The 14,243-nt window shown below is 35.5% G+C and overlaps 2 protein-coding genes across 2 annotated transcripts; one reads left to right on the plus strand and one right to left on the minus strand.

The window, feature by feature from the left end:
* Positions 1-62: 62 nt before the first annotated feature.
* LOC102590492 (probable amino-acid acetyltransferase NAGS1, chloroplastic) lies at positions 63-6,695 on the plus strand. Its single transcript, XM_006363756.2, has 10 exons — positions 63-589; positions 692-779; positions 1,302-1,507; positions 1,677-1,828; positions 2,689-3,109; positions 3,623-3,720; positions 4,280-4,391; positions 4,501-4,660; positions 5,101-5,173; positions 6,280-6,695. Exons 1-10 carry the CDS (start codon positions 266-268, stop codon positions 6,428-6,430), a joined length of 1,785 nt encoding a protein of 594 aa, XP_006363818.1. The 5' UTR covers positions 63-265; the 3' UTR covers positions 6,431-6,695.
* A 642-nt stretch (positions 6,696-7,337) lies between these two features.
* Positions 7,338-13,206, minus strand: LOC102590838 (NADH dehydrogenase [ubiquinone] iron-sulfur protein 4, mitochondrial). The gene is made up of 5 exons (XM_006363757.2): positions 12,968-13,206; positions 11,775-11,863; positions 9,004-9,133; positions 8,154-8,183; positions 7,338-7,696 (listed from the first exon to the last, which is right to left on the minus strand). The coding sequence occupies exons 1-5, from the start codon at positions 13,130-13,132 to the stop codon at positions 7,640-7,642; spliced, it is 471 nt and encodes a 156-aa protein (XP_006363819.1). The 5' UTR covers positions 13,133-13,206; the 3' UTR covers positions 7,338-7,639.
* Between the last annotated feature and the right edge of the window lie 1,037 nt (positions 13,207-14,243).

Genomic DNA, 14,243 nt, shown 5'->3' on the forward strand with positions numbered 1-14,243 from the left:
AGCCTTATTTTTCTCATTTATTTGATGTTTTAGGATGTTATATATGACTGGCGGCCGAGGTTATTGAACAAATGCACCAGTCAAACCTAATTACTGAGGACCCGTACACGTGGCGAGTCGTTAGTTACCGGTACAAATTCTTCTAACTCCACCTACCCCCAACGCCACCCCATTCAGCAGGCAGCTGGCATAGCCCGCCGCCGCCAAAAAGCCCACTACTGTATCGGAGTTTTGCGTGCATTTGCTTGCTCAAACCTGAGCAACCATGGCTGCTTTGTGTGGCAATAGTATTTGGACTCCTCAAGCTCGAAATTGTTTTCAGCGGGGAATAACTAGTTTTAATTCGTTAAAGTTTTTACCTTTTCAAGTTAATCGTTGTAAGAGATTGTGGAGTAGGTCATTGAAGTGCAGGGTTTTGGGGGAAACGGACGATGTGGGTTTTGAAGTGAGTAGTGCCATAAAAGACGATCTATTTGTTGGGTTTTTCAGAGAAGCATGGCCTTACTTTCTTGCACATCGAGGAAGCACGTTTGTTGTTTTAATCTCAGCTGAAATTGTTGATAGCCCTCATTTGGATCATCTTCTCATGGCATGTTCCCATTTTATTGTATTCCTTTCTGTTTTCTTGTTATTAATTGGCAGAGATGTTGTCTTTTGTCTTTAGATAATCTTTTCTGCTAAATTATTGCAGGATATCTCCCTCCTTCATGGTCTGGGAATCAAATTTGTTCTTGTACCAGGAACTCATGTTCAGATTGACCGGCTTCTGACTGAAAGGGGTGAGTGAAATTCTGATATATTCTATTTTTATGATATTTCTTGTTAATGGACAATGGAAATGTTTTTTTCTCTATTTCTGATACTGATAGCAGGTATTTTTTAATATTACTGTTTGAAATAAATATGTTATTCCTTTTAGCATCATTTAGATACCTTTTATATCGGAATTTATGATTTCTAAACTGAAGGTTCTCTTTTGTTGGGAATTTCAGTTTTCATTCTCATTGTCTCAGATTGATTTTCTTTTTCTAAAGATTCTTAATAAAGTAGTGTTGATTAGGAAAAGTGGGGTTAATTATATATGCACTTCTGTTTCTCCTTAAGGCGATGATATATGCATCATTTTTATTTCAGAATACATAAAAGTTGTAAAGGAATTCTACAGCTTTAATGTTAAACGGCATCTACTTTTATTTTTTACTACTGTATCTTCTTTTCTTTCATTTCCAAATACTGATGTTATTTATCTTCTTACAAGATTATTCTAAGAAGCAAGCGATTTTGTTACTTCTTTTTAACAGGAAGTGAGGCCAAGTATGTAGGCCGCTACAGAATTACAGACCCTGATTCACTCGAGGCAGCTATGGATACATCTGGAAGAATTCGTCTCATGATAGAGGCGAAGTTGTCACCTGGCCCTTCATTGACTGGTGTCCGCCGACATGGAGATAATAGTCGCTGGCATGATAGTGTTGGTGTTGCCAGTGGTAATTTTCTATCAGCGAAGGTGCAAATTTGTCACCCACTGCCTGTTCATCTGTTCATTTTTGCTTTCTTTCCAAAATCTACATAAAGTGCCACCTACTCGCTTTACTAGATGTATAATCATTTTGGAGGTTTAAGTTTTATCATATATCTTCCATTGTAATGGTGATTTCATTTCAATTTACTGGCAGAAAAGAGGAGTTGTCGAAGGAATTGATTATGCTTCAACTGGTGAAGTAAAGAAGGTAGATGTTTCTCGAATTCGCGAGAGGCTTGATCAGGATTCCATAGTGCTATTGAGCAATCTTGGTTATTCCAGCTCTGGAGAAGTATTAAACTGCAAGTATGCTATATGACTTTTGATAGGTATTTTTGTTGTGGATTTGCATAAACTGGTGCTGCATCATGTTTACATAATTTGTTACCTGCAAACAATAAATGCAGTCCAGGCAGCTAGATACTAAAGCTTAGTGATATGCTTCCAGCATCGATTTCAATCAAACTCGTATTTGACATGTCTGTGCTACTCTTAACTTATCTAAAATCACTTTGTTACTGTTTAGCTGTTTGACAAGTACTCAAGGGATTTTGTGAAACGCATTCAATTGTAAGTTTCACACCTTAAAATTTAATATTAAAATCTCTGAAGATCAACGTATATTTAGATACAATTAAAGAAATCTAGAAAATTCACAAGGAAAGTACATTCTTAACCCTCTGCTCTATGTTTTATTCCTTCTATTTAAGTTAGTAGTCTTTTCCCATCTTTGAATACGTATAGGACAAATAAACTTTCATCTATATGAAGGGTGGCATTGATGGTATTCATTTCATTGAAGGTTAACTTATTTGATGACTTCAACATACTACAAAAATGCACTTGATAAGAGAAAAAGAACTTACTACGGTATGCTTGTCTGAAGCCGCATCTGATCAGTAGTCAGCTTGATGTCGCTTCAACTCATGCATCATTCACTTCTATCCTGTAGAGAGATCAGATGATTCATTATGCCATTGGGAGATGGTTTTTAGGTTTATATTGAATGTGTAGATGGCAATTGCTAGTTGATCAGGCTAAATAGTTTTCAGTTTATAATTTAAACTTTGACACGTGCTCTGTTGTTCATGCAACTGTAGCTTCTCTTACCTTTTTTATTTTGCTTTGAGTTGTTAAGACTGATGATATGATCCGTTCAATTGAAGCACATATGAGGTTGCAACAGCTTGTGCCTTGGCTCTAGGAGCAGAAAAACTAATTTGTATCATAGACGGCCCAATTCTTGATGAGTCTAGCCGTCTCATTCGTTTCTTAACTCTTCAAGATGCTGATATGCTGGTCCGCAGACGAGCTGAGCAAAGTGAGACTGCTGCTAATTATGTAAAAGCTGTTAGTCAGGAGGACTTCAATCGTTTAGGTTACCATGGTTCCAATGGATCGCTCCCTTCCCAAAATGGTGATGTTTATAGCCAAAGATACAATCCCACATTTCAGAATGGCATTGGTTTTGACAATGGAAATGGGCTTTGGTCTAGTGAACAAGGTTTTGCAATTGGAGGACAAGAGAAACTAAGCCGATCAAATGGTTACCTCTCAGAATTAGCTGCTGCTGCTTTTGTTTGCCGAGTAAGTTCCTGATAACACTAATCGAATTATTTTTTTACCATGCTTGGTCTTCTTAATGCTAACCTGCAACTGATGAATCTAGAAGATACAAAAGAAGTTTACAGATTATCTTGTAAACTCGCATCTCTTTGTTATTAATTTTCTTTTCTTTTTTTTGGTTTCCCACCCGGTGTCCGGAGCCCACATTGTAGCACCGACTAAATTCGGATCACGCATTGCAGGGCCCATTCAAGGGTGTCGCTCCCAACAAGATTTTCTCCATACCCAGGGTCAAACCCGAGACCTCTGGTTAAGGCTGATATGTGTGTTTCATGGATAGACAACTCGTTATTTTTACGCTAGTGATTGACTTTGTGCAGAATATTATTAATATCCACTCTCCTAGTGGTCTTCCATCTTAATTGCTTTAAATGTGGAATTTTTCATTATTAAGAATATTGTCACCTCACTTATTAGCGTGATATCTTTTTCTTGTCAAAACTCATTCAAATAATATATTTCTATTTCCATCAGGGAGGTGTTCAAAGAGTGCACCTGCTGGATGGCACTATTGGTGGAGTTTTACTAAAGGAATTGTTCCAAAGAGATGGAGTTGGGACAATGGTTGCTAGGTATGAACATTCTGAAGAATATTAGTTGTGATTACTGTTTCAAGATCTGTTAATTCAATTGCCAAATTTGGATCATTAGTCCTGGACTTGTCAGACTAATCCTCCTTGCTTTTATGCTTAAAATACGAGGGTTGGAAGCATAGCGTGCATGTAGAAAACCATGTTATTTCTTGGTCCAATTTCTCTGTCAAAAAGTGCTTAAAGTACTAAGAGTTGGAAGCTTATCGGGAATAAATAACTATTGTGCTATTGTTCAATCTGATTTGGACACTTATACTTCATACTTATCAGGAATTTCTATACAACTCAAAGATCTGGTCATCATCAATAAATTGGTTCAGAAATTAATGAAATGTTTAACCATCTCTCTTGTCTTTCCAAAAGAAACTTTATCCTCCTCTTACCTTTGATCAGCAGTATCTTAAAAACTGCACGACCAGTGAGAACCAGGATGTTATGACATTGAATATCAATACCTTCCAAAAGATTCCAGGATGTTATCTTAGTTTATGCTTATGTTAATCCCATCAGCTAACACGTGCATGAATCTGTGGTTCAGCGATCTTTATGAAGGAGCACGGATGGCCAGGGTGTCAGATGTTCCTGGAATAAAGCAGTTGTTACAACCGCTAGAAGAGTCTGGAACATTGATCAGAAGGACTGAGGAAGAGGTTACACCTAATGCTTGTCATTATTCAGATTTATCTAGTCAGCTTCTGTTTTATCTTTGTTGGCATATGTTTTTTTAACCATAATCTTTCATTGTTTAACTTGTTCTAGCTGGTGAAAGCACTGCACTCATTCATTATTGTGGAGAGAGAGGGCCATATTATAGCATGTGCAGCTCTCTTTCCTTACTTTGAAGAAAAATGTGGGGAGGTTGCTGCTATTGCTGTTTCTCCTGATTGTCGTGGCCAAGGACAGGGAGACAAGTTACTCGGTATGGTGACTCTTTTCTCATAATAGAACCATTTATTCTTCCACATTGAAGACATATGAGCACTTTCGACGATATTTTAGTTATCCTATTTAATCCATATTGGAATTGCAAGCACATTAGCAAGAGAGTACTAGTGTATGTGTGTCCCAAAGACCACTGCCTGGTCCATTATGGAATGAACTTATAACCATGGAATCTAACTCTATTATCAGATTATGAGCCTTTTTTGGCAAGCTTTTAAAAATTGCTTATTTTGAGAAACACTTTTGTCAAAATAGCTTTCCAGAGAATTATTTTTGGAGAGAAACAATTTGTGTTTGGCTAATTCATTTGAGAAGTGCTTCATATCGTATTCGATAAATGGATTTTGGACAATCTTTTTTAATAGTGATTTTGAGCATCCGTATTTACCAATAACTTTGTATTCCAAAATTTTGCAGATTATATTGAAAAGAAAGCATCTTCCCTTGGATTGCAAATGCTCTTCCTACTAACAACTCGCACAGCTGATTGGTACTCTCTTCTCACATTTCTACCTTTTATTCCCATGGCATTCAGTAGTTTACTGATAGTATCATACGTTCCTACTTTCAATTGAGCAAGTGAACATAGTTTTTCAAGTGGAGGTTTGGACACTTAACTAATTGGCAATTGCCCAATGACAGCTTAGAGTAATGTAAATAAAACAAATTTGTGATATTTAAGCTGAATTTGAGTATGTTTGACGTCTTAACAAGAAGAAAAATAGATTGAAAGACCATCATGGGTGTTTTAAATAAGACAGACACTTGCCTAAAAGAACGAAAAAAGTGCAAGGGCACTTTAAACAGCGCAAAATATGTGTTAGGCAACTACTTGGGACTTTTGTTACATTTACAGCCTATCTCCTGTATTCCTCCTCCTTTTTTGCTCAGAAGTAAAAAAGTATAGTTTTGGCTTCCTCATAGATTCTTGTTGAGTCTCCATAAAGTGTGCTCAAAAGTTACATCTCTTATAGACATTCGTTGTCTGTTATTCGTTATCCGAGAAGACAAGTTGTATGTTTCTAAGATGGAAAAGAAATCAAACTACACAGTGCTCATTGTTTAAATTAGAGGATAGCAACAATGTTGTTAAATCCAGACCGCTAAAGAAAAGAAAAACATGAACACTTGATTGATGCAAAAAGCTAACACAGGTCAGACCAAGAGGAGAAGAAGAGAGCTGGCTGTAACTTGATTCGCTTTGAATGCTTAGAAAAGTCAAAAGGCATTTAAGGGTTCTTCAAGTGATCAGTGAGCTTATTGGTCATGATATGTTGATAGTTCATAGATTATGCAGTTTTATATTTGAGAGATCAATCGCAGCCTGCTACTCCATAAAGTTTGAATTTTTTATTTCTGTCTTACCTCTTGCATCATTTAATTTATTGATCAAAGTTGTTCATTTTATTAATTCATATCTTTAGATACAAGGTTTGTAGTTGTTGCAAGACTTAGATAATGAGTATGTCTTCAATAAATGAACGTTGGATGAATCATATTCACCTTCCTCAACGTTACTACAAGTAGAAAACCACCTTCTTAATTCTTTAAGCTAGTCCAATATTTTATTGATGCCAAGATTATTATTTGTCACAGGTTTGTGAGGCGTGGGTTTTCCGAATGTTCCATTGATCATATACCAGAGGAAAGAAGGAAAAAGATCAATCTTGCCCGTAGATCAAAGTATTACATGAAGAAGCTGCTACCCGATAAAAGTGGTATACGTATCGATTGCACCTTTGCATAGGAATCAAAGGTTTTTCATCTGTCTGTGTACAAGCTCATATTTAGTGAAGTAGAAAATCAACCAATTGTTCCTGACAACTCAAGTCATTATATAAGGGGGAGATTGATCTTTGTTGTTACTGCCTGCTATTTTCTTTTGCGCGGTAGGTTTGGAAGAGAACTTTGATTACGATGTATGCTTAAATCTACGTCAATTAACGGATCTTTTCTTTTGTGGGTTCTTGGTCTAAATGTTTTGAAATAATGAGGAGAAATTCTTGATAGAAGTTTCATAAATATTATTCTAAATTCATTGGCTTCTCTCTACACCCTCCAGCTCTCTATCATACTACCCCCACTACCCATACATGTTCCATCTGATAGTGTTTTGTTAGATTACATGTGAATGCAATGAGAATAATATCTCTTTTTTTGTTACGTATCAAACACTAGAAAATAAAAAAGAGATTCACTAATTTTTCAAGAAAACATTTTTCTTCATACTCTAGACACCCTGATAGTGTGCTTGGGATCTTGGTTTTCTTCAATTCTTCAGGCACTTAACTTTTCCCCTATTTTTTTCACAAGATTTCCACTTGTATGCTTCGATAATTGGAAAAGTAAAATCAGTTTGGATGGCTAGATATACACAAACTTAGGAACGTAGTTTCAACAATTTCTAAATTTTTGGAAAATAAAAAATAAGCACACTCTTATTCTTTTTTTTCTCTTTATGATTTTGTCATTCACCACTCAAGCCTTTTAATCGATATGACAAGGGAAATTAGAACTAGTTTGAATTCGTGTCTCTATCTAGAGCGTCATATGATTAGTACACCAGAAAAAGTGTGGTTTCCTCGTACTTGAACAAGAAACAAACTCAACCAACAATCACACACTTCGTAAGAAATTTGTATTGGACACTCCACTGCACACTAATTTCTTTTGGAGAAAAAACAAGGCTACAAGTATTTTGACACACCATAATGTCCTACTAACCTCCAATAACCACTACAAAGTAGGATCAGGTATAACACCCGGAAATTGCTTCATAAAGGTTTTAAGACATTACATGTACTTGTGGATTTTTCATAAGTTTGATTTATTAAATCCTTCATGAAGGAAATCTGCCCAACTTTAGAGAAGGTGAAGAAAAAGAAAAAAAAATGCAAGGCATTGGGGTAGAACATCTACAAGCACCTCAAGTACTTGAATTGAAGTAGAAAATAAATTATTCTGCTGTCTTGGGAGGTCCCTTCCACTTGAAGTTGTCCGCATATGACTTGATCTGCAAAAAAACACGGCAGTTTATAAAGAAAGTTAAACGCAGATAACTAAAGGCCCTTTGTGTTAGGTTTTTGTTGTGTGTGTGTTAAACGAATATATACTATCCTTTGAGCCAGTCAATTATTTTTTTAAGAAAAACTTTGAAGTGCTTGTAGTTTAAAAGTTTTGATCAGTTCCTATGTGACAGCATTACATCAAACTAGAAAGTTTGTTGCCTTGGTATATCTGCAGATGTGAGAGGAATTTGGAATTGTGCGTGACCGAAAGGTCCTTTTTCAAAAATCAGGAAAACAATCTAGGCACCAAAAAAATCATAAGGTTATTGTATCTCCCTATACATGTGTCTACAGACAACTACTTCAATTTCCTAAGCAAACAAGGGAACAAGAGTTTTCACAATCCCAAGAGGAAATAAACCAGCCAAGATGTCTAAATCAGATTTTGTAGTATAGACTAACCTTTAACAATGGTGTGTGTCGTTTCTTAACCTGCAGATCCAAAAAAAAAAGGGTGTACCACATAAGCATCTTGTTGAAACCAAACACAAAAGGTGATTCTGTTTATTTCTTAACATAAACCAAAAATGTTTAGATTAAAGCTTGATGCTCCCACTTAGTGGTATTTCATTGGGAATGTTGTTGTTACTGTTGTAAAGCTTGATGCTGATAGCTAATGCAAGGCTCTGCGATAAAGCGAAAGGAAACTGCAAAATCTTGAATTTACATCTGGGTTTTTGGTTTTCTTGTTCGTGATATGAAACTTTACCTGTTTTTTGTCGATCTGTTAGAAATACTGAGATTTGTCTCAACCTATCAATATTCTAATACAGTAATACCAAATTGAAGTCAGACTTGAATATGTGAGGCATTAAATGATTATTTCACAGCACATAACTTGTCAGATTGAAAGGACGTTGGGCTTGCATAGAGGATTAAAAGGCTTGAATGGTCAGAGTTTTTAGAGGTGCCAAAACCTAAAATTACATACTAATTCATGCCTTTTCCTAACATGGAGTATTTCAAGAACTTGTTCATAATTGGGTGGAAAGGAGTCAGAGCTTTTAGGTGTCAAAACCGAAAATCCTAGACTAATTCAAATCTTCCCAGATATGGGGTATTTAAAGACCTTTGATTATAATCATGCAACAGGGAAGGGGGCAATCTCCACTCAACCCCCACCCTTCATGGCCCATGTTTCTAGTATAAGTTTCTTCTGTTAATTCCAGAATACTTGTGAGAAGTTGGAACCAACAAAGGTCATTAAGCTACCAAAAAACACAATAGAAGTGTAAGAAACTCAATGATGTACCGTATATTCCCAGCCATGCTTTTCAGCGAATGCTTTTGCAGCTTCTTCACTCTCAAAACTAAGTGCTGAATCACCAACATTGGCATATGGATCCCCTGTGGATGTCCACCCCATCAATGGATTCTCCCATCTACATAAAGAAGAAAGAAACATTTATCACCCTTATCATAAAACTTGGCAATATCTATAAGCTAAAGAAATTAGTTTTAGAACAATAACTTGCAACTAGCAAGAGTAAATCAAGACAGCATGTACAATTGATTAAGAAAAAGACAGGAATCTGAATGGCAGAATCCTATAAACAGGTAAAAGGAAATGGATTTTCGAACTTAAAAGATGGAAATACTACAACTCTAGTGATGCTACGTCGCCAAACAATCCACCTTAAAAACAAACTTTTATTCCTCAAATCTTAAAGATACAGGGAGTTGCAATCGGAAATTAGAACAAAATAGCTAATTTCATAAGTGGTCATCCAACTTCCAATTTATTGCACCAAAGTGATATAACTAACTGTTATAACATGAAAACTCCATTCGGCATATATAGGATATACTGTAGAAAATTAAAAAAGGCAAGAGATGCTCAAATAAGTCTGGAAACATAAGTACGTTGTCATTTCAGCAACTAATCTTACGTAATATCCATGTGACACCACTTACAAGAATATAAATCCATTTCCAAACCTAAAAAAATGATGTGTCACACAGTAAAGACGTCGGGTATTAGGTTGGATCGGAAAAATATTGTTGTTCATTTAAGTGGCGCCACGTAGATATTATCTAAGGTGAGTTGCTGACGTGGCTATACTTGTATGGAAATTTTATACATTTTAGGAACCTAATTGTGTTTTCTATGACCAGATTTTAGCATTATTATTGTTTTTTATTTAATGTGATATTTGGGCCTAGTTAGTGTCATTTTCCATTACAAAAATTATTTTTATAGCTTTGGTGCACTAAATTTTTAGTTGGATGACCATCCATGAAATTACCCAGGATAAAATAGTTTGATCCGCATAGAGGAGAGTATAAAGCTTTTACCATGGACATAAATTATGAGTGCTTCTCTCTCAGTATCTTCAGATATGAATATACATTTTTTTCATCACAATCAGCACAAATTTTTCTACTTAAGTAAGCTCGAAGAAACGCAGTCTGGCTAAGCTGAATTCAATGAATGGGGTTCTTACACTATTGAAGTTTAAAGTTAGTCAAGAATTGATCTTTACAGCATAGTAAGAACTCTGGACTCCTATTAGTAATTTCTTTTTGTGAACCCCGAGAGTTTTGGCTATGTCAAAACCAACACGCCTTCCTAATTACCTCCCTCCACGACCAAAAAACCCCATAATCAGAGGCACCAACATTGTATTAAATGATACTCCCTCAGTCCCATTTTATGCGGCACCCTTTCCTTTTTAGTTTGCCCCAAAAAGAATGTCACCTTACTATAATTGGAAACAATTTAATTTTAAAATTCCCTTTTTACCTTAATGAAATGATTTACAGCCACACAAATATTCAAGGATTGTTTTAGACCACCAGTTTCAAAAGTCTTCCCTTTTTTCTTAAGCACCGTACCAAGTCAAACGGCGCCACATAAAATGGTACAAAGGGAGAAGATAAAAAGGAGGACAATCACTGGAGAGTTTCCAAGGAATCCAAACAGGTGAAGACTATTTATGGTGGCATGGGCACAACAAAGGAAGATACAGGGTGAAGGAAGGATATAAACAAACAAGTCTTAGGGAGAATCAAGACTTCAAATGGCCTTGGAAGAAAATCTGGAGAGTCAAAGTGCCTCAAAAAGTGGCATGCTTCACCTGGCTGCTAGCCAATGAAGCAGTTCTGACATTGGACAATGTGGCCAAGAGAGGTATATCTCTATGCAACAGATGCTCCTTATGTGGTAAGGATACAGAGACAGTAAAACACCTCTTTCTACACTGCAATTTCACTGACCAACTGTGGCAGATTTTCCTTAATCTCAGAGGCATTTCCTGGAGTATGCCTAGCAAGATTGATGAGACTCTTTTCAGTTGGGAGGAGGCTGGAGTTGGGGCTACAAACAGAGAAAGATGGAGGATGATCCCTGCTTGTATATGGTGGACTATATGGAGAGAGAGAAATGATAGATGTTTTGAAAATAGGGACAACAACCTACAGGAAGTCAAGCTCAAATGTATTTTGCTGTTCTGTTTTTGGTGTATAAATGTCTACTCCAATGAGACTGAGTCAATCATAGATGTTTTAGGGTCCATCTAGTTCCTGGTTTAGCATTGGAAAGACTAATCTTTTTCTTCTTTTTTGTAAATATGGTTTTTCAGTACTACCTAAGTACTGACTGAAATACAAATGTTACTAGTGTCAAAAAAAAAAAGGAGGACAATCACGTCCACATCTCTATAATTATATGAACCACTAGAGGAAAATAAGTTCACAATCTCTTTAACCTTCACGACTAAGCACTGTACTCAATCACCAAACTACCTGTTGTGGTCCAAATTTCATAGTTAACATTGCATTTTGTGAATAGACACCTAGGCACAATGAAACTTATAGTCTGTACTTATCAAAACTTTCTTTCAGGTTTTCTCTCTGTTTCTTCTTGTTTACTTCAGGACGGAAGGATAAGGTAGATGAGTTTGTATATTGTAATTACTGTACAAAGTCCTGCAGGATTTTGTGCTGGCTAAAAATAGACTAATATTGGTGAACCATGCTAACTTCTTAATACTGAAAAGAAAAGGAAGATATCCAGAAACATACTTCTGGGTAGACATGAAATTGATTTTCCATCTGCCAACTTTTCCAGAGCCCTGTTGACTAGCAGTCCGAGCAGGTGAGAAAATCACAACCTGGTGAGCAAACATGATTAACTACCAAAAAAGGGGCATGTGCATAAGATCTAATCCACTAACTGAGAGCAATATTCCACGTGAAGAGGCAGAAAATATATGTACTAAAAGAAAGATTAGGATCATTTGGCACCTTTAAACACTACAAGAAATTTGAGAATATAAGAGTCCAATATAAGAAATTGAACAAGCCAATACATTTGTATATTACCAAAATTGAAAGAGGGCAAACCATGCACATGAAAGGAAAAATATGGGATAAATAAAAAAATAGACAGGAATATACAGAGAAAGAAAGTGTGAATTAGCATCGAGAGGACACCATCCCATGAACTATACTACGTACTTCATTTCTTGAATAATTCTTTTTTTTTTTAATGACAGAAATTACTAATTCTAAATAATTCACTTTTCACATTAGTAGCTCCAAATCAAACACCAAAAGTTAAGTCTAGACTACAGGCCAACCAATTTTAAAGAGTTCTTTGTTGGCTGCAACAACTTGAAGTTTAAAACTCTACCCATCTCATAATCAAGTTCAAGGCAATCAAAAGCAATCTGTAAAACTATTTAACTAAATTTGTGCAGAAACGGATGAAAAAACTCCGTGGGGAAAAAGTTTGCATTAACCCAAGCTGGGGTCTGATATTAAGGTTTAGTCAATTCAAGCTCTAGAAGGTCCAAGTTCAACTTAATACTTGCCAAGCAAAAACTACTCCCTACCATGAAAACTTAGAACTTTTTACTTGTCAAAAGTGTCTAAGAAGCTATGGGCTCTTCTACATCATTGAATAGGCGAGGAGCGAGGAAGACAAAAGGAGGGCGCAAAAAGAATAGTCTTTGGATTAGAGTCGACATAAATTCTCAAAGGCAAAAATGAAAAGCAATCAATCAACTACATCAATCCCAAATCAATTGATTCCAACTATATGAATCCTCCATATCCATTCCCCAAATCATTTGCTAACCCTAAATAGCGGAATCCATGGATCTGCTATAGAAGCCCTAATAAATTGGTAACGTACAATGAAGTTTGTCATACACCTAAATGACCTGAGAAAAGAACAGATATTAGCTAAGAGGCATAAAGAAAGGAAATTATACCCTTCTACGAAGATGTTCATCTGGAATACCAGAGACCATACCGATCTCTCCGGGTTTGATTTCGACCAACGCTTCTGATGCAAATTGTCTCCATATCGGCGTCAGAGAGGATCTCCAGGCGGCTTGAGAGGAATGCGTCGCTATTCGTCGGAGAGAGCTAGCCATTTCCCTGAGATGATAGAATCCGGCTGTAGTGATGAAGCCAGAAAAATTGCTTTGCCCTTTGTATTTTTATTTTCACGGTGATGTGGCGTTTGCCTCGTATAAATTCACGCATATAATACTCTGCTCACATACGAGTATTTTGTACAAGGATGTATTTAGGTGAATAATTACATAAAATTTATACTCCTCGTGTAAGATACAAAAAAAAATCAAAATATTTAATTTTGATCCTGATTTCGAGTATAGATTTAATTTAAAATAATTTTTTGGAAGGGGAAATCAAAATCAACAGAATATGTATATGAACTAATTAGTGAGATAAAAACTTCATTTAATTTGCTCACTTATTTGAATAATACAATTACATTTTAAATAATTGTAATCTTTTATTTATGACCATCATAAAAAAATTACATTATCTATGGCTTAAGTCATCAATGGCCCCTTAAAGTTGTCCGCATAATTCACTTATACACCTCAACTTTAAGGGACGGTCGATGAGGCACAATAAATATTTGTTCACACTACCCTTTGTTGTCTATAAATAGAGGAAATTCTTCTCATTTTAAAACAACGAAAATTCTGAATCTCTTCTTCTTCTTCTTCACAATTAAATATTTGTGTACTTTGCTCATGTTGAATGGTCCACTGACACCATTGCTTATGTTACAGATCTTGATATGTTATTTTTACAGTCATTAATTTATGCTTATGTTATTAAGGATAAATGATACAGTGTAATAATTTTCATTTTTCCTTTACATTTATTAATGTTTGTTACTATGTAATCTTGTATGTAAGATAATATAGTGTTTTAGTTTTAATGACTGATAGGTTTTAAGTATTATTTTATAAATTTCGTGATATTAAACTCCCCGCAAAACGCGGGTAGTTTTACTAGTGAAGAACATAAATAAAAATGAAGAAATTTTTTATGTTGTACTTTTAATGACAAGTTTCTTCATTTCCACTCTTTCATTTTAAAAATCAACGTCATATCTTTTATTTTTAAAAAAAATAATGGATGAACATCAAATAAAATTTAGAGTTTATGTACATTATTGTGTGAAAAATAATCGACAAAAGTTTGTTGATCTTCTTTTTAAAACAA

Source organism: Solanum tuberosum, unplaced genomic scaffold, assembly GCF_000226075.1.
Source record: "Solanum tuberosum cultivar DM 1-3 516 R44 unplaced genomic scaffold, SolTub_3.0 scf00441, whole genome shotgun sequence".
NCBI lineage: Eukaryota > Viridiplantae > Streptophyta > Magnoliopsida > Solanales > Solanaceae > Solanum > Solanum tuberosum.

Excerpts from the sequence above, each read along its gene's own strand:
- LOC102590492 (XM_006363756.2), top strand. The coding sequence starts at position 266 with ATGGCTGCTTTGTGTGGCAATAGTATTTGGACTCCTCAAGCTCGAAAT. Across the intron at positions 590-691 it reads ATTTGGATCATCTTCTCATG|GATATCTCCCTCCTTCATGG; the intron begins GCATGTTCCCAT and ends AAATTATTGCAG. Across the intron at positions 4,661-5,100 it reads ACAGGGAGACAAGTTACTCG|ATTATATTGAAAAGAAAGCA; the intron begins GTATGGTGACTC and ends AAAATTTTGCAG.
- LOC102590838 (XM_006363757.2), bottom strand. The coding sequence starts at position 13,132 with ATGGCTAGCTCTCTCCGACGAATAGCGACGCATTCCTCTCAAGCCGCC. Across the intron at positions 8,184-9,003 it reads AGCATGGCTGGGAATATACG|GTTAAGAAACGACACACACC; the intron begins GTACATCATTGA and ends TTGGATCTGCAG. Across the intron at positions 7,697-8,153 it reads GACACACACCATTGTTAAAG|ATCAAGTCATATGCGGACAA; the intron begins GTTAGTCTATAC and ends GTTTTTTTGCAG.